Source organism: Phoca vitulina, unplaced genomic scaffold (genome assembly GCF_004348235.1).
Source record: "Phoca vitulina isolate PV1807 unplaced genomic scaffold, GSC_HSeal_1.0 scaffold22, whole genome shotgun sequence".
Taxonomy (NCBI): domain Eukaryota; kingdom Metazoa; phylum Chordata; class Mammalia; order Carnivora; family Phocidae; genus Phoca; species Phoca vitulina.
Genome location: NW_022589725.1, coordinates 5,623,060 through 5,645,942, shown reverse-complemented (window position 1 = coordinate 5,645,942; position 22,883 = coordinate 5,623,060). Strand labels below are relative to the sequence as shown.

The 22,883-nt window shown below is 58.4% G+C and overlaps 1 protein-coding gene across 2 annotated transcripts in view; it reads left to right on the top strand.

Annotated features, from left to right (window-relative positions):
* PLCG1 (phospholipase C gamma 1) overlaps window positions 1–22,883 on the top strand; it is a 35,463-nt gene that overhangs the window by 9,825 nt on the left and 2,755 nt on the right. For both annotated transcript variants that reach the window (XM_032420003.1, XM_032420002.1), the window contains exons 2-28: window positions 10,122–10,274; window positions 10,390–10,483; window positions 10,643–10,690; window positions 12,910–12,994; window positions 13,085–13,168; window positions 13,401–13,435; window positions 13,639–13,711; window positions 13,811–13,912; window positions 14,136–14,254; window positions 14,340–14,425; window positions 14,500–14,620; window positions 15,038–15,206; window positions 15,337–15,459; window positions 15,541–15,642; window positions 15,723–15,910; window positions 16,175–16,375; window positions 16,456–16,575; window positions 16,665–16,845; window positions 17,987–18,064; window positions 18,715–18,818; window positions 19,000–19,096; window positions 19,295–19,364; window positions 19,855–20,012; window positions 21,336–21,432; window positions 21,575–21,799; window positions 21,880–22,028; window positions 22,685–22,799. In XM_032420003.1, the coding sequence (XP_032275894.1) occupies window positions 10,122–10,274; window positions 10,390–10,483; window positions 10,643–10,690; window positions 12,910–12,994; window positions 13,085–13,168; window positions 13,401–13,435; window positions 13,639–13,711; window positions 13,811–13,912; window positions 14,136–14,254; window positions 14,340–14,425; window positions 14,500–14,620; window positions 15,038–15,206; window positions 15,337–15,459; window positions 15,541–15,642; window positions 15,723–15,910; window positions 16,175–16,375; window positions 16,456–16,575; window positions 16,665–16,845; window positions 17,987–18,064; window positions 18,715–18,818; window positions 19,000–19,096; window positions 19,295–19,364; window positions 19,855–20,012; window positions 21,336–21,432; window positions 21,575–21,799; window positions 21,880–22,028; window positions 22,685–22,799 (3,177 nt within the window). The remainder of the gene's footprint in view (window positions 1–10,121; window positions 10,275–10,389; window positions 10,484–10,642; window positions 10,691–12,909; window positions 12,995–13,084; window positions 13,169–13,400; window positions 13,436–13,638; window positions 13,712–13,810; window positions 13,913–14,135; window positions 14,255–14,339; window positions 14,426–14,499; window positions 14,621–15,037; window positions 15,207–15,336; window positions 15,460–15,540; window positions 15,643–15,722; window positions 15,911–16,174; window positions 16,376–16,455; window positions 16,576–16,664; window positions 16,846–17,986; window positions 18,065–18,714; window positions 18,819–18,999; window positions 19,097–19,294; window positions 19,365–19,854; window positions 20,013–21,335; window positions 21,433–21,574; window positions 21,800–21,879; window positions 22,029–22,684; window positions 22,800–22,883) is intronic.

Below are 22,883 nucleotides of genomic sequence, written 5' to 3'. Positions count from 1 at the left end.
GGAGAGGAGGATCTGGCCACAGGTCCCAAAGGCTTTTCAGCCTACTTGGGGGCAGGAGGTCAGCTGGGAGGTTGGGCAGTGCTGGGGTGCAGGGGCTCTGCAGCGGGCCAGCTCCCAGAAGTGTCCAGGACCTCGAAAGTTCAATGAATGGGGTGCCTGGGTGGCTCGGTCGTTAAGTGTCTGCCTTCGGCTCAGGTCATGATCCCAGGGTTCTGGGATCGAGCCCCACATCAGGATCCCTGCTCTCCCAAGCAGAAGCCTGCTTCTCCCTCTCCCTCTCCCACTCCCTCTCCCTCTCCCACTCCGTTTGTGTTCCCTCTGTTGCTGTGTCTCTCTGTCAAATAATAAATCTGTCAAATAAATAAATAAAATCTTTAAAAAAAAAAAATTCAATGAAATGTGCGTGCCCGCCCCCCCCCTCCCCGGTATATTCAGGCTACCTGGGGGGACAAGAACACTGAGTATAAGTCACTTTTCCATCCTCCTCTTTCCTGACCCTCAGAGCAATCAACATAGGCCTCTGCATCCCCCCTCCCCCTGTTCCACCTGATGGCTCTTCTCTCTTGGGGAGGCAGCTCTCCTCTTCCTACCCTAGTCACTCTACCCGGAGCGGTAATTGAGTATAATGTGCCTGTGGCCTTTCTTGGGAACTAGCAAACCCACCGAGGAGGTTAGAAAGGGTAGCATATGTCACTTTGTCAAGGATTTTACTCCGGGCCTCTTGAGGCTAGCAGTGAAATACGGAGAACATCCCCTCTAGTGACAACAGAATGCCTGGTGCCTGGAGCATTTCCACAAGGATGCCTGGTCCCTGGCATGAGAATTGGCCCACGCTGGAAGGGTGAGGCTCTGCAGGCTGGAGTGGGAGGCAGCAAGGAGCCTGTTAGGGGAGGTGAGGCCAGAAGCTGTCTTAAGAGGGTAGAACTATAGGAAGTTAAAATCAGGAATGGGAAGTCCCAGAGTAGCCATTCCTCTTGACAGGGGAGGCAACTTCGAAGATTTCTAGCTGGGCTTCCTGGGGAGGCAGCAAGTTCCCGATCACCTTGGAGTGAGGTCAGAGGCTAGATCATGCATCAGGGCCTTGCCTCCCCGGGAAGCAAAAGGAGGACAAGGAAAGTGCCTTGGCTTGGGCTGGTGTGGCCCAGAGGGAGTGTGGCCAGCTGCTGTGGAGAGGCTGGGCCCAGCCGCTCTAGAACGGGAGAGGCCTAGTGGGGTGCACAGAAGAGGATGTCTGGGCCAAACAGACCTTGCCTTCATGACTTCATTGCTTAGCACATCTCCAACCTCCTGGTCAAGGTTGACTCTCTTGGGGGTTTAGGGCTGGCCCCACACCTCCCTCCCGTCCCCCACCCCCCACCTCCCTCCCACCCCCTGGCTCCGAGAAGGAGCAGGGTATATGGTGCTGGTAACATGGAAACCTAAGAGGTGGGGAGCCAGGGCTTGCATGGGGCTCCACAAGGAGCTCTGCAGAGGAGGCCTCTGCTGTCCCCCTCCACCTGTCCTCCCACTTCAGCCCATCCCTTAGATCTCTAGCCAGAGGCTCCTACTGTTTCTTGGGGCAGGGGGAAGCCCCAGATTTTCCTGTCTTCTAATGCATTCCATTTCCTGCTAGGCCCTGGGATCTTAACGCTGACAGGCATGGTCCATGCCCTCAAGGAGCTCACACTCCATTGGAGAAGATTTAAAAGACACATAGGGTTCCCACTCATCTAAGTGCTCAGTAAACATGGTTGTGACAAATAAAGCCAGTATTAGGGCTTGTCCAAGGATTAGGTTGGGGATGGTGAGAGAAAAGGATGGTTCTAAAGTTTCTAGTTTATGTACCTATTGGGAGGTGATGCTGTTAGTTTCCCAAGAGGTGTGGCAGGAGACCTGGGTTTTGGTGAGAGAAGTGTTGAAGAGTATGAGGGAATGTGTTTGGTTTAAGGGGTTGACTTTGAGATGTTTTTGAGGTGAGCAGGGGGGAGGTGGCAAGTAGGCAGTTGGACTGAAGGACCTGAAGCTTAAAGGTGGGGACTAGTTGTCTGTTGGCAGTGGAATCTGTGGGCATGGATGACTGACTGGGAGGAGGTAGAGCATTAGGGGAAGAGAGGACCTTGGCCTCGGCCTTGACAAAGGCCAGCGTGTAATGCAGATAGGCCTGAAGCCCAAGAAGAAGGGGGAAACCAGAAGTCATGAGGGAGAAGCCAAGGGCAGAGCTTCAAGCAGGAGGGAGGGCGTGGTCAACCATGTTGATTGCTCTGAGCGTCAGGAAAGAGGAGGATGGAAAAGTGACATACAGTGTTCTTGTCCCCCCACGTAGCCTGAATATACCGGGGTGGGGGGGGGGCAGGCATGCACATTTCATTGAATTTTTTTTTTTTTTTAAAGATTTTATTTATTTGACAGACACAGCAAGAGAGGGAAAACAAACGGGGAGTGGGAGAGGGAGAAGTAGGCTTCCTGCGGAGCAGGGATCCTGATGTGGGGCTCGATCCCAGAACCCTGGGATCATGACCTGAGCCGAAGGCAGACACTTAACGACCGAGCCACCCAGGCACCCCATTCATTGAGCTTTCGAGGTCCTGGACACTTCTGGGAGCTGGCCCGCTGGGTCCTCAGCCTCTCCTGTAGCGGGGGGCCAGGCACACACAAGACATCTAGAAAAAACTTGGGCAGCCTTCAGTGGAGGCAGAGGTCTGAGTGCACAGGATCTCTGCCCTGGGGGCTGACCCATGAACTACCTGGGGGGCTGACCCATGAACTACCTGGGGAGTTATTTAGGCCTGGGCAGCAAAGTTGGGGCAAGCCCTTGTCCATACTGCAGCTTTTCCCTCTTCTGGGAAAGACCTGCTGTAGGCCCAGCATCCTTCCCCCTCTTCTGTGAAACTGAATGCCCCCCCACTCCCCCCAACAAACTGCTCCATTGATGCCTTGGCTTCCATGATCCCCTCTGCCTGACACGGGCTCTCAGCCCTCCAGACCTGCCTTCTGCAGAGTGATCTGAGAAATCCCAAGGAGCACTGCTCACTTTCTCTGGGCTCCCAGCACCACAGACATCTGCCTGTTGTTCCATCTTTGCACAACCTCACAGTTATCTGCTTCCCCATCTGTTTCCTCCACCAGCCAGGGGCTTTTCTGAAGGGCAGGAACTCCAGTGCCTTATTGATTTCTGTTTACCCAGGACCCAGCCCAGGGCGTGACACTGAGGAGATAGGTGCCTAATACATGTTTGATTTGATGATGGAATGAATGAACAAGCGTAATAGGCAACTGCTCAGCTCTCTCCCAGCTTTTGAGTTCTCTGGGTGGGGCCTCCTTTCCCTTCCTTCCTTTGGGGCCTGGGCATGCTGTTCCCACCTCTGATATGGGTGGGATTAGTCTAGCGTCCTAGGCAAGAGGGCTGCCTGCCTGGATGGTATGAAAGCTCTGGGGCCATGCAGAGGGTCCCAGTTCTGCCATGAACCACTATGTGACCATGACAAGACCCTTCGGAGCCTCCATTTTCTCATTGCTCCAAAGAGGAGATTCATCTAGAATCTGGATTCTAGATGATTCATGTGCTGGCAAGGATCCTTTACAGCTGTAACCTGAAGCAGTTAGTACATATGGGTTCAAGGTCTCATGTAGGAGGACCCTGCAGACCTCCATCCAGCTGTCTGAAGGGCCTTTTCCTGTTTATCAAGGTGGGAGAGGGCCAGATGCCCGGTCAGGCCTGGCTGCTCTTCTCAGTCAGGTGTTTAGGGAGCAGTGACTGATGAAACCCCAGCCAGAAGCAGATGCTGAGCTCTGCCCTGGTACACCCTTGACTCCCGGGATTCAGCCAGGGTTTCCTTGTGTACACCCTGGGAAGGGGCTTTGGCCTCTCTCCTCTGCTGCTGCACAGGCATGGGAAGGAGATAAGCCCCATTCTCACCTTTTCTTTGTTGCATGACCCTCTGACCCCAAGTCTCCCAGCCTCCAGCCTTGCCTATAAATTCGAGGTAGATAGCTACCCACACCTCTGCTTTTGACTTCCTCTCTGGTGGGATCTGGGAGCTGCTTCTGATGGTTTCTGTTGGAAGATAGGAAGGGGAAGGTTATAGTCTGAGAAAAGAGAGGGGAATGGGGGGGTTTCAAGCTTTCTAGATTAAAAAATAAAACCCTTCAAGTTTACCATGAGTTGAAATTATTTTAAGTTGCAAAATGTATATGCTTGTATTTCTGTATGGGTAACTTTTACTGAAGTTTACATCAATTAGCTTACGTACTTTGTAAAAGGAAAAATGCTCTAAAAACTATTTCAGTGAAAGCGTGTTTCGTGTCCAGAAATTCGTGGTATGTGCCGCTTCCTTCTGGTTTTCTGTTGTGCCGGTGCTGGTGTTCTTAGCTCTGTGTTCATCATTTGTGGGGAGGTTAATTCTCAGTATGTCCTCCTGTCTCTCTGGTGAGATCGCTTTGGTATCTCTTCCTGACATCTCATAGTCACTCAGTGAAGAAGGGCCAGGAGTAGTGATCCTCTTTTGCAGATGAGGGACATGAGGCTCAGAGGTGGGGTGTGCCTCCCACCTGCCTTGCCAGTGCTTGGTGTTCGTGGTGCTTCTAGGTACCTCCTCCTTGCCTGATGGGTGTAATTGGCCGGAGGTTTGGAGGACCTCTGTCTGGGTGGGGTTTGTTTGGAAGTGGCCTCACTGGCGGCAGGGGATGCTAGGACACTGGTTCCTGACCAAGAAGCTTGGATCTAATTTAGAATTTGGATTTGATGCTGGGCTCCCTTCTACCCCTTCCAGAGCCTGCCGTGGTCACAGTGAAGCGAAGCCATACTCACTAAGATACCCTGGAAAAGGCTTGGTGCCCCGCCCTTGCTACCCCCTTTCTCTTCCCTGGGGACGCCGCCTGGTCTCTGGGGATGCTGCCTCTCTGCCGTGGCTGTCCTGATGCACTAGGCAGGGGTATGACTGGTAGGGCACTTGACGCTCGGCCTGATGTCTGGGAGGGTTGGGGAGCAGGATTCTAAGACCAGAAGCAGCCCTATCAGAAGGACCTAGCATAGACAAGTCCTCTAGGGTCATTGTCTTCAGTCCCTTCCAAGACTCCAAACTGGCTTCCTGCCATTGAACTTGTCCCTTTCATGGCACCCTTTGGAGTGTGCTGTCCCAGTGGAGTAGGTGCTGTCCCAGGCTTGGGGACCTACTCTGCTGCAAAGGCAAGTTCTGATCTGGCCCTGAGAACAGCGACAGCACTCTTTCTTTGTTGCTGTCTAGCTGCCCACCTCCCAAAGTGCTTGGGATCAGTTGTGTGGCTCAGATGAGGACACTGAGGCTCTTAAAGGGAAAGCGACCACCACTACTGGTACATCCCGAAGTCATTTGCTCTCCAGGCCTGACTGACCCGAGCACTCTGCTTTGAGTAACTGCTGATCTCTAGTCTCCATGGTCTCCGGCAAGGAGCCTGTCCCTGGCCCAAGAGAGGAGACAAGGGAGGGTTTCCTTGCCTGGCCATGCAAGCTTTGGTTTTGCACATTCAGTCTTGTGGCATTCTGCCTCAATGCTTAGAGCCGGCCCCTGCCACCAGGCAATGGGCATGTTTTCTTTTGCATAAAAATCAAAACAGAAACCAGTCCAAGGTTGGGGGTGGTCAAGGCAGGCCAGGCTTGACTCTCCCACGTGAATATCTTTACGTAGTCATCTGTTGGCCTGTGAACAGTTAATGGCTGTCCCACCCCTAACGAAAACCTTCACTTTATCCATGACCTGCCAGAGAGGCCCAGCTATATGCTTGGAAACAGGATTTGAAAATTGATCTTTGTGATTTCAGTCTGTTAGTCTCCCGTTCTAATACCCCACCGTATGTGAGGTGGTGGGGTGCACATGCCTCGGACTTCTGAGTGCAGGTGGGGTGCTGTGGCTGCAGCTGGCCGGGTGCTGCAGGCTCAGGAAGCGGCCTCTGGCTTAGAGCACATCTGCATGCACTGATCTGAACTCTGGCCCAGGAGCCCCACTCCTTCATGGTGCCCCATCCCTGCGAGACCCCTTTTTGAGCTAGGGAAATGGCTGCTTGGATTCTTTCCTTAGGCAGCTACGGCCTAGCTTTGCCTTTCCTAGATTTGGGCCCAACCCCAGCAAAGCCCTGGCAGGTGGCTGCAGTTGTCTCCGCTGCTGCTGGCTTCTCTGGGCCTCGAGTTGATGCACTAGGCACACAGGCCAGGGGTCAGGCTCCTTCAGACATCACTGGGATCACTGGTTCCTGACAGGGTCCTTATTGCAACCCTGTGAGGTAAGAGGAATTCCCAGTTTACTAATGGAGAAACGGAGGCCAAAAGAGTGAGGGCCGCCTAGGGCTGCCAGCTAGGATTTAAGACCTGCATGATTCTCCTCTGCTAGGCGTGGGCAGCCTTTAGGAAGGGGGACGGTCAGGGCAGGCTTCCTGAAGGAGTGGGAGGGGGCAGGTTGCCACCAGAACCCCCAGGCTTCTGCCCAGAGCACCAGGCAGTCTGGCTATCAGAAGGTCCTCAGCCCTCAGAGCTGGCCTGTGATGCCAGTCCCTGGCCCAGCATGGGTAATCCCTCATTAGCCCAAAGCCTCTTGAGGAGGGCTGGTCTCTGTATCTTCATGAGAGTGTGTGGGTGATTAAATGCCCAGGCAGCTTATCTTGTCACTGTCTACCACGGCCATGCTTGTCGTGGTGATACTCCTGCCATTCCTGAAGCATGGGCCGTGGGGACCCGGTCCTTGGAGGAATGAACACACCATGCCTCTGGACAGGCTGAGCTGGCTGGGTGGTGCTGGTGGAACCCCAGGCGCTCTCAGGTTGGAGTGAGCTTGAAGATGGCCCTTTGTCATTGGTGAAGCCCTACACTCTTCGGCTACACAGGATTCTAGCCTGGCCCCCTGGTTGTGGGATCCTGCCCTTGTCCCTTAGAGAGTTGCCCTGTCTCACTTCCCTGTCTCCAGCCTAGCAAGGACCTCTCAGTACCCTGGCTTTTCTTTTCCCCAGTGTTCCTTGAACGTTGTCTTCCCATGGTTCTGAGTGGGGGTTGAGTGCTGGGTCATGGGTCTCTGGGAACAGGGTGCTACTCTCCTGCTCTTCTAAGCAGTTCTCCTCTCCTCCCGAAGCTCCCAGGTCCTGGGAGGGTCTCTGTCCCTGCCCTTCCTGTCCCACTGCAGTTCTGACCCATACAGCTGGGGTGGCTTGGCCTCCCCCTCCCCCCAACTAGGGCAGAGGCCATGCCTGTCCCAGGGAGTCTCCTCCCCTGATGGCAGTCCCTGGGGGACCAGCCCTGGCTCTCTCAGGAAAGGGGACCCTTCTGTGTTTGTCTGGGAGGCAGGGGGATGGGAAGCGGGGTTGGGAGGTGGCACAGGAAATAGTAGAGAGTCTCACCCTGGCCTCATGTCCTTTCAGCCTGCTTGGCTTGTTGCACTTGGAGGGCATCAGGACCAGGCTGGCCCTTCCTTATGAGGGGGAAGGTGCAAGGGACCAGGTGTGGCCAAGCAGGAGCTTGGGAAGCTTGGGCATCTGGCCTGGAGCTGCTCTGTGCCTCTGTGGTTCCTGGTTGGGCAGGAGCCCAGTCAGCCTCCAGCCTGATCTCCATGGGAAATGCGCCCAGCGGCACAGGGCAGGCCAAAGGCTCTCCTGGGGCCTTCCGGGGGGGGGGGGGGGGGCGGGGGCGCGGTGCGTGCTCTAGGGCATGCGCGGGGCTGCACCTGTCCAGCCTCAGGCTTTGAACTGACCCTCTAGCTGCCTGCCAAGCAGTGGCCACGGCACGGGCTACTTCTAATGACGGGCGGGCAGCTGAGAGGAAGGGCCCAGGCTGTGGAGCACGCAGACCCTGGCCTAGATGCATTTGTGTTGGTGAGGTTGTGTGCCTGTGTGAGAGGTGTGGGAGGGGGTGACAGCAGCTCTGCACCGGAAGAGCGTACTGGTTTCTGTTTCAAAGGGCAAGGTTTGTGGTTATTCTGCAGGTTCTGATCTGGGCATTTCCCCTGTTCAGCTCCTCCTTCTATCCTTGGAAACTGTCTTCTCAGGCTAGGTTTTTGTGACTCAGTTCCCCCCACCCTCCCTGTTTCTACCTGAGTGTAACTTATTTTTACAACTCCACTCCCATTTTGCGGCCCCTCCCCCCACCTGTGTGCCTGCTCTTTTCATTTGCTCATCCAGTCCTTCAGCCAGTACTGCATGGGCCCTGTCTGGGGGGAGATGACTAATGTTCACACACGTAGTGTCATGAGGAGTCAAAGGCATGATTACTGCAAGAGGGCGCTTCTGAGTTGGGTCTTTGGTGGGAGAGAATGGAGCCTGGGAGATAGTCCACCCTAGGGACCGGGATGAAATGGAACAGGAAGCACTGGCTGTTCTTGCCCTTGGCCCAGCTTAGTTTAGACGGACCAGAGAAGATGGGAGGGAAGAAGCTGGGAATGTAGATCACTGAGCCACACCAGGAAGGGCCTTGAACACCCTAGAAGGAGCATGTTCTCCTTAGTGAGCAACCACAGGAGGGATCAGAACAGTGTTACAAGGATTCTGAAAACTTAAGAAGGGTAGCTCATTGGTAAAGAGGATGGGTGGGGGCAGGGCTGCTGGCAGGGAAGGCAGGGCTTTTTTGGTGGGAGGACCAATCCTGAGGGTGTGATGAAGGCAAGGGAGCAGGGAGAGCGGGCTCCAGTTAGAACCAGTAATGCTGTGGCGGGGAGCTGGGGTTGGGGCTAGGCAGTGCCTCTGTTTGAGGTGGGACAGATGGGGCACAGCTGTGGCTGGAAGGGGTAGGAAGAGAGCCTGGGGATTTGGGCCCTTTGGGACATTCTGGCCAGGATGGTGTACAGTTTGGACTGGGAAGGCTCTGGGATGGACGTTAGCCGGGCAGTGTGCTGGCATTGCTCCTGGCTCCAGATCTCCCGGGTCAGTCTGGGTTGAGAGCATTACAAGGGGCTCAGGGAGAGTCCTCTCTAGTCGCTCAGCCTGGCTTCTTCTGTTTGAACAGCTCCTCCCTAAATCTGTCTCTTTATGTGACTTGGAAAGTCTGCCCCTGTCCAGGATCCCAGCCAGCACTGGGGGGTCCTGTGGGTGTGTGGCTGGGGTAGGCCTTCCCTGTGCTGCGCGGGGCTGGGGCCCTCTCCTGGCCTGGGGTCAGAACCTGTGCCGCCAGCATACTTTGGTGAGGGAGCAGAGGGAGGGAGCCTGCACTGAATGAGCTCCCGTGTGCCATACACAGGGCTGGGCACTTCTGGCTTTTAGACCTTTCGGTCTTCCCAGCACCCTCACCGTTATTGGTTACCTGCGTTAACAGATGAAGGAGTGAGACCAGAGCAGTTGTCACTATGCTGAGGTCACACAGCTGATGGGAGGTAGAGCTGGGATTCTAGTCCAGGCAGTCTGGTCCCAGAGTCCAGGCATGTTTTTTCTACCACCCTGCCTTCTAGAGAAATTCAGTCAAGCCCTTGACTTTGTATTTGGTAAAACTGAGACTAGGAGAAGTTAAATGAGTCACTCAGTGTCATCTCCCTTGTTAGTGGCCGGGGCAGGTCGTCTGCCATTCAGTGCTGTGTGCTTCCCCAGTCTGTGCTCTGTGAGGCCAGGGGAGCACATGCAGGCCCTTTGACAGCCAGAGTGGGGAGACATCCCTTTGGATAGCCGCTGCCTTGGGAGACCAGGCCTCTTGCTGAGACTTGCTTGGGGATGTCTTTGGGGTGGTGGGCCATTCAGGGGTGCGTCAGTTCTCCGGGCCTGACCCCTCATTCCTCCAGTGGATTCTGAGACCTACTTGGGTCTGCCTCACCCTACCCTGGGACTTTACAATTTGGTTTGTGTACTTTGTGTCAGGAAATGGTCCTCATGAAACAGCCTTCAGCCCTCCCCAGTTCTCTCTCTAGAGTCCATTTAGCTTTTTTCCAGGTCATAGTGACCTGCCCACATTCTCAGCAAGGGAATGTACACAGGATGGGGCTCCCTGCTCCCCCAGACAGCTCAGCTTCTAGCAGAGGTCTGTCCTCAGACTCAGCGTAGCTCTCTTTTATCACCTAGTAGGACTCAGTACTCTTGGCTCTGCCCCTTGATGAGGTGTCTCTCTTTGTGGTCCCTCCCTAAGGGCGAGCGAGGAAACCAGGCTGCCCTCATTTCGGCACTGACTCCGAGACACCAGCCTGACCTTGGCCTCTTTACCTTCCTAGTTGACATTCGCGAAATCAAGGAGATCCGCCCTGGGAAGACCTCACGGGATTTTGATCGCTACCAAGAAGACCCTGCTTTCCGACCAGACCAGTCACACTGCTTTGTCATCCTGTATGGGATGGAATTCCGCCTGAAGACCCTGAGCCTGCAAGGTGGGAGTCACGGGGCTGGAGGGGGTAGGGGGTAGTCTGGGGGCAAATATCCACTGGCTCCTGGCTCAGCAGGAGGTGTGTGTCCTCAGCTCAGCTCTTTACCCCTTGATCACAGCTACATCTGAGGATGAAGTGAACATGTGGATCAAGGGTTTAACATGGCTGATGGAGGACACATTGCAGGCAGCCACACCTCTGCAGATTGAGAGGTAAGAACCACCCCCGACATGGTTAGAGTTAGGGGCAGTAGATTCTAGGGAGCATTGGCAAGGACACAGGCCTTTGTGTGCCCAGGCACTGCCTCCTGACCTCCCCGGACCTCATCCAGCTGGAGAAGTGGTTCTCACTTCAGGCTTCTCTCCCTCCAGGTGGCTGCGGAAGCAGTTCTACTCAGTGGATCGGAATCGTGAGGATCGGTAGGTATTGGGCTGTGGCTCTAGCCCAGCCGGTGGGTTGGGGCAGCCAGAACAGTAGCCATGCCCCGAGCAGCTGCCTGGAGAACCAGAGGACCCAGGGGGCCTGCCTCTAGTAGGGCTGGGGGCCAGGCAAGTGGAACTTCCTGCAGAAAGCCCTCTGAGGGCCTTGGTGCAGACTGGCTCTGGGTGTCCTGCAGAGAGGGTGAGGGTGGCCTAGTGTGTGAGGGGGTGCCTGGAAGCACACAGCTTTGAGGCCCACCGTGTGACAGCCAGAGGGGCCAGGGAGAGATGGGGGACAAAGATCAGTTCATGGTGAGGCCTTCTGACTGTTGCCGTGAAAGAGCTAGAAAACCACGGAGGGTTTTGAAAGGAAGTATCCCGTGACCCGACTTCAGTTGCGCAGGACCGCTGGCTCCTGCTGGAGAGTCCAGGGCGGGGCGGAGCCAGCGAGCTTGGGCAGGGAGCTGCTTCAGCATTCTGGGTGGAAGATGAGAGGGTTTGGCTCAGGGTGCAGGGTGGTAGCAAGTGGTCGGATTTGGACTCTACTGTATCTTGAAGGTGAGAGTCCAGTGGAATTTCCTAACATTGATTTTGGTGTGCAAGAGAAAGAGAGGAGTCCAGGGTGACAGTAAGCTTTTTGGCTGAAGCATCTGGAAAGGTGGAGTTGCCATTGACTAAGATGGGGAAGGCCATGGAAAAAGCACATTTGGGAGAGTTTAGGGGTACATTTAGGCCATGTTCAGTTTTATGATGCCCTTAGACGTCCAGGTGGAGACATTGCATTGGCAGGTGGATAGAATGAGTTTAAGGGAGAGAAGTTGGGGTAGGAGATATTAGCTCGGGAGCATAGAGATGTTCCTTCCATAAGCCATGAGGCTGGAGATCACCTGATAAGTGTAGTGAGAAAAGGGAAGAGGGCCGGCGGCTGACCCCGGGCTACTTGGACATTGGGGGGGTATCAGGGAGGTGAGGAGGAGCTAGCCAGGGGAAGTAGCAGCTTGTGAGGTAAGAGAAAAACCTGGAGGGTGGAGTTTTGGAAGCTCGGGGAGGAGGGAGTGGTCAGCTGTGCCAGGCCTCATCAAGTGCGTTGAAGACAGGTGCCCCTTGGACTTGACAGCACAGAGGTTGTTGGTGACCTCGAGGAGTGGGGAAGGGGGTTCAGGGAAGGAAAGGGAGCATGGATGGCTCCTTCAAGGTGCTGCTGTGAGGGAGCGCAGAGAAGGGAGCGGTCGCTGGAGAGGTCAGCAGGGTCAAGACAGGTGTTTTGGTGGGACGGATAATAGCTTGCTCGTAATGCTGATGCAGAGAGTCAGGAGAGAGTTTGTTGATGCAGCAAGTTTCCCAGCCTGCAAAGCAAGGACCCTGCCCACCTTCCTCCTGGGCGCCTGGGGGTCAGATGAGCTGGCACGCGCCAGTAGCAGCCAGGACCACCCAGTACAGGACTGAATCCTGCAAGGGAGTTTTGGTGCTGCCTGCCAGGCTCTTAGGAAAGAGGAGGAGGACTGCCCACCCTCCCCTGCCTGACACCAGCCTCCAGGAGAGAAGGCCTCCCTTTCCCCCATCTTTTCCGTCTTTTGCCAGGCTCAGCAGTGTCCCCTAGTCCCACATCCTGGGCAGGGCACCCCTGGAGGGCAGGGACACTTCCCTGTCAGACCCCAGGAGAGTGTCCAGTCACCAGCAGTGGTATTTTGCTGAGCAGGACCCCCTCCGGCCACCCCCTCACCCCCCACCCTGTGCCGGGTGCTGAGACACACACTCCCAGCATTCCAGGGTCACTGGTCAGGAATCCCTGCCGAACTCCCCCCGGGGAGTATGTGAGTGAGCTGTGTGAGGCCTGGAGGCTCAGCAGGGGGAGGGTGCCTCCTGTGTCTGGGTGAGCCGGCGGCCCATGGGGTTGCTAGGGGGCCAGACAGAGGTACGGGCTCGAGTGTGGAGACCTATAGCTTGGCTCCCCTCCCCCACGCCTGACCCACTTCACTGAGCCTGTTCACTCCTTTCTCACTAGAATCATGGCCTTTGTCTTTGCTTAGATGAGGAAACTGAGCCCTAGAGAAAGGAGGGGACTTCTCTTGGTCACCCCAAGGGTTCTCATTTAGCCTCACCTCAGGACTCTGGGCGCCAGGGTAGTGTTTACCTGTCCAGCCCCAGGTGGACTCAGCCCAAAGTCAGAGGTCATGAGAGGTTGGGTGAGGCCACTGGGGATGTCCCTGTTTCCTCAGTATATCAGCCAAGGACCTGAAGAACATGCTGTCCCAGGTCAACTACCGGGTCCCCAACATGCGCTTCCTCCGAGAGCGTCTGACGGTAAGCACGTCCTGGGCCACCTGCAGGCAGTGGGCGCAGCCCGGGGGCCGCTGGCCGCGGACCTAACGAGCCCCGCCCTGTGCCGTGTAGGACCTGGAGCAGCGCAGCGGTGACGTCACCTACGGGCAGTTTGCTCAGCTGTATCGCAGCCTCATGTACAGCGCCCAGAAGACGGTGCCTGAGCCGCCTGCCCTCCCACGGCCCCTGCCCCTGCTCTCCCGCCCCAGCCCCGGCCCTGCTCGCCTCAGCCCCGCTGCCCTGCTCGAGGGCCTTCGGGTGCCATTTCTCCAGCTTTTCTCCTCTGGAGGCCTGCCCCTCTCTGTTGCCCCAGCCTTTCTTCCTGAAAGCCCTTTTCCCATGTGGCCTCCCAGGGGCTCTCGCTCTGACCAGCTTCTGTCTCCTGCAGATGGACCTCCCCTTCTTGGAAGCCAGTGCCCTGAGGTTTGGTTTGAAGTGGGGCGGTGGGGTTCTCCCCTGGTGACTCCTGGTACAGGTGGGGAGGCCGTGGGAGGGAGTGAGCCATGCTGGACCCTTTTGGGCAACTGTGCTGGCTGGGAGCTGGGCTCTGCCTTCCAGGGGGCCCCTCGTTGTCTGTGGGCTGTACCAGCCACCCGGCTGCCAGGTGCTCCCCTTCTTTCCCACAGGGCAGGGGAGCGGCCGGAGCTCTGTCGTGTGTCCCTTCCTGAGTTCCAGCAGTTTCTCCTCGAGTACCAGGGGGTACGGCTGGGTTGGACTGGGCCAGGGTGCCTGGCTGAGGGGGGCTGGGCTCATCACTGGCGGCCTCTCATGTGCACCTCCCCAACCCACCCCCACCAGGAGCTGTGGGCTGTTGACCGGCTTCAGGTGCAGGAGTTCATGCTCAGCTTCCTTCAAGACCCCTTGCGAGAAATTGAAGAACCATACTTCTTCCTGGACGAGGTAAGGCCTACCTTTCACACTCCTCCATCAGAATGAGGGGTGCTGACCAGAACCCCACCTGGATTCCAGGAGCCAGATTCTCCTTAGGGCTGCCACCTTGTTCCTCCCCACTGTCCACCTTGCCCACCGTGATAGACACTGAGCGTCCTTCCTTCCCACCACAGCCATGCCAATGGGCTGGGGTAGTGGCTCACTCTGTCCTTTCCTTCCTGTTCCTGGACAGTTTGTTACCTTTCTGTTCTCCAAAGAGAACAGTGTGTGGAACTCGCAGCTGGATGCAGTGTGCCCGGACACCATGAACAACCCTCTCTCCCACTACTGGATCTCTTCCTCCCACAACACGTGAGTGGCTCCCTCAGCGCCACCTGGCCCACCCTTAGGAGGGAGGCAGTCACCCAACCACCCCTGCCTCTCCTTCCCTGTCCAGGTACCTGACCGGGGACCAGTTCTCCAGCGAGTCCTCCCTAGAAGCCTACGCTCGCTGCCTGCGAATGGGCTGTCGCTGCATTGAGTGTGCGTGGGGGTCGGGGCTGGGGGAGTAGGTTGGGGGGGCCCACCCTCTTGACTGTGGTCATGTTCCTCCCCAGTGGACTGCTGGGATGGCCCAGATGGGATGCCAGTCATTTACCATGGACACACCCTTACCACCAAGATCAAGTTCTCAGACGTTCTGCACACCATCAAGGAGCATGCCTTCGTGGCCTCAGAGTGAGTCGGGGGGGGGCGGAGGGGAGGAGGAGGGCAAGGGTCAGCTTGGTTCCAGCTCTCTCCTGTGACAGAGGGTCCCCTCCAATGTCCCGTCCCCACTCCCCCTGTTTTTTTTATCTTTGTCCTTCTTGGCCTCCCCTCCTTTCTTGCTGCTTGCTTGAGCCATTCTTCCTAAGCTCCTCCCTGTTTCCTGCACCCTTGGTCCCCCTCTTCATGGGTTCTTCGCTAGCCTGTGGAACAAACTAAAGCTCTACCCATCCTCAAAAAATACTTCCTTTCAGCAGCCAGGGCTAGCATCTTCTCTGGCTAGCTCCCCTCTAGACAGGGCCCTTTTCTGAGGGCCTGTTTGGACTGAGTGAGTGTTGACCCCTCAGAATTGTTAGGTCTCTGTCACTGCACTTGTCCCTTACCCTGCAGGTACCCGGTCATCCTGTCCATCGAGGACCACTGCAGCATTGCCCAGCAGAGAAACATGGCACAGTACTTCAAGAAGGTGCTTGGGGACACACTCCTTACCAAGCCCGTGGACATCGCCGCGGACGGGCTCCCCTCACCCAACCAGCTCAAGAGGAAGATCCTCATCAAGGTAACAGTGCGGGGCTCCACACTTCCCAGCACCTCTCCCAGGCCATGGCTCTAGCTGGTGGTCCTCCTGGGTGAGGAGGTGGGGGCTCTGGGACTGGACTGGCACTGCCATGTCCTGCCTGCTCCCCTAGCACAAGAAGCTGGCAGAGGGCAGTGCCTACGAAGAGGTGCCTACATCAGTGATGTACTCTGAGAATGATATCAGCAACTCCATCAAGAATGGCATCCTCTACCTAGAAGACCCCGTGAACCACGTGAGGGCCGGGCCAGGCTGAGCATGGGGGGCCCGGTGGGAGGAGGCCTCCATTCATGGGCCCCACTTCGGTCTCTCCCAGGAGTGGTACCCCCACTACTTCGTTCTGACCAGCAGCAAGATCTACTACTCTGAAGAGACCAGCAGTGACCAGGGCAATGAGGATGAGGAGGAGCCCAAGGAGGTGAGGGGCCCACCCAGGGCTGGGGGTCGGGCTGGGGTCAGAGTCACCGAGCGTTTTTGCTGTTGCCTTCCCCCCCACAGGCCAGTGGCAGCACGGAGCTGCACTCCAGTGAGAAGTGGTTCCATGGGAAGCTCGGGGCGGGACGGGATGGACGGCACATCGCCGAGCGCCTGCTCACCGAGTATTGCATCGAGACCGGGGCCCCTGACGGCTCCTTCCTCGTGCGGGAGAGCGAGACCTTCGTGGGCGACTACACGCTCTCTTTCTGGTAACCCGCTCCCAGTGCATGTGCTGCAGTCCTGACATGCCCCCCGCCGCCCCGAGACCACCACAGTCTGTAGTTGGTCTCAGTTACAGGCTCTCACACAGAGCACGATCTTCTCACACGCACGCACACACGCGTACCTTTCTGGGTGCTTTGAAGCCCTCCTGCGGTCTGCCCGGCACCCGAGCTCCTCAGGCGCCTCACTTGGGCTGGAGAGCAGCGTTCTGGGCCACGCCTGCTTCTCACCGCCTCCCCATCTGCCCGCAGGAGGAACGGGAAAGTCCAGCACTGCCGGATCCACTCCCGGCAGGACGCTGGGGCCCCCAAGTTCTTCTTGACAGACAACTTGGTCTTTGACTCGCTCTATGACCTCATCACGCACTACCAGCAGGTGCCCCTGCGCTGCAACGAATTTGAGATGCGCCTCTCAGAGCCTGTCCCGCAGACCAATGCCCATGAGAGCAAAGAGTGAGGGAGGGGCCGGGGGCCGGGCGGGGGGGCGTGCCCTGAGTGGGGAAGGCCAGGGCTTGACTCCGGTCTGTCCTCAGGTGGTACCACGCTAGCCTGACCAGAGCTCAGGCCGAGCACATGCTGATGCGTGTCCCCCGGGACGGGGCCTTCCTGGTGAGAAAACGGAATGAGCCCAACTCCTACGCCATCTCCTTCCGGTGAGGGGTGTGGCCTCGGGGTGCTCTAGGTGGTGTGGGGCTACTGCTGGGTCTGGGCTGCCCTGACCCCGTGTGACTCTTCTGTTAAGGGCCGAGGGCAAGATCAAGCATTGCCGTGTCCAGCAGGAGGGCCAGACGGTGATGCTGGGCAACTCGGAGTTTGACAGCCTCGTGGACCTCATCAGCTACTATGAGAAGCATCCGCTGTACCGCAAAATGAAGCTGCGCTATCCCATCAACGAGGAGGCGCTGGAGAAGATTGGCACCGCTGTGAGGGCCCAGTGGTTGAGGGGCGTGGCAGGCAGTGACCCTGGGCTAGCTGCTGGGCAGTCGTGGGACAATCTGTGTGAGACACAGAAGCCAGGGATATTGTAGGAGCTCCTGGACGGGTCACTGCCCAGCTGGGGGCCATGGCGTAGGAGCCAGGACAGTGTCCTGGAGGGAATGTCATCTACGAGGGTGTGTCTGTAAGGATGGGCATGCGTTAGGTGAAGAGGTTAGGGGCTGTGAGCTGGGCTGAGGGGTGAGGAGGTCCTGGAGCTCACACAGGGAGCGGTAGGCCCAAGGCCAGAGGCTTACCTGGCTGGGCGTGGACTAGACTGTCGCCGGGGCAGAGAAGAGAGTTGGCTACAGAAGTGTGGCTGTGGTGGAGGAGGCACAGGGGTAAGACAAGTAAAGTTAGAAGCCTGTGGAAAGGGCTCGGGACCGGAACCGTGGCCTTGGACAAAAGGAAGGCATCTAGGACGGGAGGTCCACTTGAGACTTGTCATTAGCGGGCACGGGTGTCCAGGGAAAGGACCTCACACGCTGGGGCCCGGGGCTGGGCTGGTGGATTGGCGTGTGTGGGGCAGGGGCGCCCAGGGGGAGGGAGGGAGCCACTGGGCTAGAAAGTTGAGTGCGTGGCCCCTGCGGGACTCCACTGCAGACAGCTCAGCAGCAGTGTGGGCCTTCAGGAACAGAGAACTTTCAAAATCATGGGGTGGGTGTCCAGGGTAAGAATGTGGAGAGAGGGGAGGGCCAGGCCGTGCCCACTGAGGTCTGAGATGCTGGTGGACCCGATGTCCGGGAAGGGGCGGATATGGCCTGGTGAGGCAGGACATGTGGGCCTGCCACACTGATCGAGGGGCCCAGGGAAGCCGGTAGCCACTGTCGTCTGGGTGTTTTTTTTTTTTTTTTTTTTTTTTAAAGATTTTATTTATTTATTTGAGAGAGAGAGAATGAGAGAGAGCACATGAGAGGGGGGAGGGTCAGAGGGAGAAGCAGACTCCCTGCCGAGCAGGGAGCCCGATGGGGGACTCATCCAGGGACTCCAGGATCATGACCTGAGCCGAAGGCAGTCGCTTAACCAACTGAGCCACCCAGGCGCCCTGTCGTCTGGGTGTTAACGTATCCCGTTCGGTCCTGTTTCCAGGAGCCTGACTATGGAGCCCTGTACGAGGGACGCAACCCTGGCTTCTATGTGGAGGCAAATCCTATGCCTACTTTCAAGGTACAGCGTCAGGCCTCTGGGCACAGGAAGCGGTGGGGGGTGGGGGGGTCCCCAGCTGCTCAGGGCTTACATTGCTCTGCTCAGGGGCCCATCTGTGGTCGTTGTGGAGAAGTGGTGCTTGTGGTTTTCCGAGGCCTGAGAGGTTGTGAGAGATGTGTGGTTTGTGTATGACCACAGCTCTCCCTGGGCCGACCCCCTCCCAGACCTTGCCCCTGGGGGGTCCGCACTGACCCTTCCAGATTGCTCCCCAGGGTAACTCCCCGTTTCCTCCCTGGGTGGCAGCAGGGCAGGGGCAGGCCACACTGGCCAGAAAACTTTGTACTTTTGCTACTGAGTCCCTTACCTTGTGAAGATCTGTCAGAGAGGATCTTCCTCTTTTTGCCTCTTTCTCTAGGGGGTAAAGGAGTTGTGCCCTCTCCCTCAGCAGCCAGGGAGCCTGGGAAGAAGGTTCTTTTCTCCCAGGCTGGGGGGGCCTTGTAGGCCTGGGCTCCAGGAGTCTCCATGGCAGAGGCCCTGGGTCTGTCCTCAGTCGCATCTGTCCTGGAGTTTCCTGTAGGGCCCGTGGTGAGGACTGGAGCTGGGCGGGTTGCCGCGGGTCAGGAGAGGTGAGGAGGGACTGCCGACTCTAACCGGCGCTCTCCCCCTTGCAGTGTGCGGTCAAAGCCCTCTTTGACTACAAGGCGCAGAGGGAGGATGAGCTGACGTTCACGAAGAGCGCCATCATCCAGAATGTGGAGAAGCAAGACGGCGGCTGGTAAGCCTGGTCCCCAGAGCCAGAGCCCGTGGCGGGGGTGGCAGGCCAGGAGGTGGGGGCCCCGCACGGGCACCGGCAGTGCTGGCCGCAGCCTGGCTTCCGTGTGGGGCCTTGACGAGGGCTCCCCTCCTTGTGGGAGTTTGGGGTGGTTGCCGGGGTAAGCACCATGTGGCTTCCACAGGTGGCGGGGGGACTATGGGGGGAAGAAGCAGCTGTGGTTCCCGTCCAACTACGTGGAGGAGATGGTCAGCCCTGCAGCCCTGGAGCCTGAGAGGGAGGTGAGCGCAGAGCCACAGCGGTGGGACACGCCATCACACACAGTGACGCACAGCCTCCGGCCCCTGCGGTCCACACACACCCCTGTGTGTTGTCGTGTGTGCGCTCGTGCGGGGTGTCTGTCGCGTGCACACAGACCTCCCCCCCACGCGTGTGTACAGCGGCCGTGCTGACGAGCCCTTGGGCTTTGCCTTCCACAGCACCTGGACGAGAACAGCCCCCTGGGGGACTTGCTCCGGGGGGTCTTGGATGTGCCGGCTTGTCAGATCGGTGAGCCCCCATCCCGTTTTCCAGCCCACCGTTGCTTAGGGTCAGGCTGTCCTTGGTGGCTCACAGCACGTGCCGAGGGAAGAAGCCAGAGGCTGCCCCCCCCCCCCCCAAGCTCTCCCAGTGCTTGGATCCCCCCCCCTTGACGCCCTGGGCTCCTTGTTCACCTCCAGCTTTGAGCCCTGCCTGCTCACCCGGAGCCAGGCACTGTGGGAGACGCGGATGGCTCGCTGACCTCCGCAGTCCTCATAGGCGGGGTCCCGGGGTGGGGCGGGGGCAGGGGACCCAGGGGAGACAGACCGGTTTGGAGCCCCGGCCCACCTTTTCCCGGCAGCCCTCGCGTCCTCTGCTGTCACATGGGCCAGGCTGAGCAGCCCTGTCCCCCAGTGATGTGTGGGGAGGACAGGTGGTGAGGGGACACCGAGCCAGTGCCTGGGCTGTGGTGTGGGGGATGCAGAAACGACTTGCCAGCTCTGTCCTCTCGCACTTGCAGCCATCCGTCCCGAGGGCAAGAACAGCCGGCTCTTCGTCTTCTCCATCAGCATGGCTTCGGTGGCACACTGGTCCCTGGACGTCGCTGCTGACTCCCAGGAGGAGCTGCAGGACTGGGTGAAGAAGATCCGAGAGGTGGCCCAGACGGCAGACGCCAGGGTAAGGGAAGCGGGGGGGCACAGGGGCAGCCTGTGAGCCTGTTGGGGGCGAGGCGTGTGGCACCAGGCCCCCCCAGGCCAGGAGCCAGCCCCGTGGGTCTGCCTGGCGGGCACTTGGAAATACAAGCACGGAGGCCAGAGAAGTCCTGGGCTGGAAGCAGGAGGGACTGGTGGTGTGGAGCGGGAGGAGGGCTTCGCTTTGAAGGTGTGGGTGACAGGAGGAGCCGGGAAGGGCAGGCCAGAGAAGCTAGAAGCAGCCCGGGGCGGGGGGGGGGGGGCGGGGATGGGGTCTGTGCTGAGGGCTGTGGAGGTACCAACAGGCACGATAAGAACCTGAAAGTGCCCACTGGCTTTGGCAGCAGCAAACAGCCCTAGTGCCACTACCAGGAACCATGGCAGGGTGGTGGCCGGGGTTGGGTGGCAGTGGGCTTCGGGGAGTGTGGCGTGGCAAAGGCAGAGCACCTCCGCGGGGCCGGAGCCCAGGCAGGCTTTCATGCTGACTGCTGGAGGAGCTGGGGGGAGGAGGAAGGCCTCTTCCACTTGAGCCTGGGGCAGCGGAAAGTATTTGTAAGGGTTAAGGGAATTCTGTGGGATGGCCATTCCCTCCGTGGTTGGTGTGGGCTAGAAGGCTCGAAGGCTACAGGTCTGGCTGCTTTGGAGAACGGGCATTCACGAGTCCCACAGAGAATGGAAGGTGCTGAGGATTTTACTGGCAGACCCGCTGGTTGAGGGGATGGATTCTGGGGTCTGGGCTGAAAGAGGGAGTGAGAATATGAGTGTAGGAGCCCCTGATGGAAGAAAGCGGGCCTCTGGGGGGATGAGGACAGGATGGGGCGCACTTGCGAGTGGCCGTGGTGGGTAGGTGGCTGCACTGGGGTGGGGGGAGCTGAGGTGATGAGGTTCTTAGGCCTGGGAGGTGGGGTAGAGTCCCTGGGGCACCAGAGACTGAGCCAGAGGCCTGCGTCCCTACTGAAGTCAGAGGAGGCTGCCTTTTTGCCTAAGGGAGGCGGCGTACCCGATGGTCACAAAGCATCACTGAAGAGCGCAGCCAGCCCCAGGACCCTGAGCTGTCATTGAGACTTGGGTGGTGGTGAGGATCCCACCCTCTGAGAGTCTTGGAGGGCAAGTGTGCCCTTCAGGGCAGAGAAGAGGAGGGACGATTCTGGGGTGGGGTTGAGGACAGAAGGGCCCTTGTTTACTGTCCAGTGGGGTCTGGAAGATGCAGGGGAACAGGGAAGGGCTCGGAGAGCCCCTGCGGTGTGGGTGCGCCCTTCTGTGGGGCGGGGGCTCCACCCTGGGGCTAAGGCTGTGTGTGTGTCACCAGCTCACGGAGGGGAAGATGATGGAGCGCAGGAAGAAGATCGCCCTGGAGCTCTCCGAGCTGGTTGTCTACTGTCGGCCCGTTCCCTTCGATGAAGAGAGTAAGGGCCGAGGCCCTGGCGGGGTGGGTTTGGGTGCCCTCCTGGGCAGGTGGAAGACGGAGGAGCATTTCGTCCCTTTATATGGGGGTTGGGGGAGCCGCCTGGGTGGGCCGGCTCTGTAAGCATTCTCCGTTTGGCCCAGAGATTGGCACGGAACGTGCCTGCTACCGGGACATGTCGTCCTTTCCGGAGACGAAGGCGGAGAAATATGTGAACAAGGCCAAAGGCAAGAAGTTCCTCCAGTACAACCGGCTGCAGCTCTCCCGCATCTACCCCAAGGGCCAGCGGCTGGACTCCTCCAACTACGACCCCTTGCCCATGTGGATCTGCGGCAGTCAGCTCGTGGCCCTCAACTTCCAGACCCCAGGTGAGGAGCTGCCCTGTGGGGCGGGGAGGGGGCTCTGCCGGGCTGTGGGGCTGGAGTCCACCGGAGCTCGGCTCTTCCAGACAAGCCTATGCAGATGAACCAGGCCCTCTTCATGGCCGGCGGCCACTGCGGCTACGTGCTGCAGCCGAGCACCATGCGGGACGAGGCCTTTGATCCCTTTGACAAGAGCAGCCTCCGAGGTCTGGAGCCGTGTGCCATCTGCATTGAGGTGCGTGGTGCTCACCTATGGGCTTCAGGGTAGGTGGGGGTTGCTCTGCCGGGGCCCCTTTCCAGAGTGAAGGATAGGGTGTCCGTGTGATGGGTGGGGGCGCACTGCACTGTTTCTGAGCTGGAGGAAGGCGTGACCGTCCTCAGGCAGGAAGGCAGCTGCTGGCCTGCATTGTGGGGCCGGGCCCAGAGTGGTAAAGGCCCACTCGGTTGCTAAATCACTGGAGTCAGGCTGTCCACTGAGAGCTCAGCTGCCCCCCAGCTCTGTTTGAGAACCGGCCCTGAGCCACTAGGGGCGGGGGGGGGCAGCCCGTGCTGTGGGCTTCGGGCCGGGGGGTGCTGAGGAGAGCATAGGGTGAGCACGTGCTTCTCCCCCGAGAGGTGAGTTCTCTCTTCTTTCCTTGGGGGGATGTCACGTAAAAGATGTCCATGTTAGAACAGACATGGATTTAATGAGGTAGATGCAAAAACTCCCGTGAAAGTGGCGGCTAAAGCGGAGATTTCCAGCGCCACCGCTCCCCAGGGCCCTGATGCGGGGAGCCATTTAGTGGGCTGCCTCCTTGGGGCCCAGCAGAGGGCGCACTGCCTACACTGCATAGTGAGGCCTGGGAAGGCGCCGAAGGGATCGTCCCCGGACCATCTTGGCCTGCCTTCCAGGTGCTGGGGGCCCGGCACCTGCCAAAGAACGGCCGAGGCATCGTGTGTCCTTTTGTGGAGATTGAGGTGGCCGGAGCAGAGTATGACAGCGTCAAGCAGAAGACAGAGTTCGTGGGTAGGTCTGCCCTCCCCACTCGCCGTGCCCCGAAGGCCCCTCCACACTCCACACCAGCGACTCTTGTCCTCTCGAGGCGGTGGC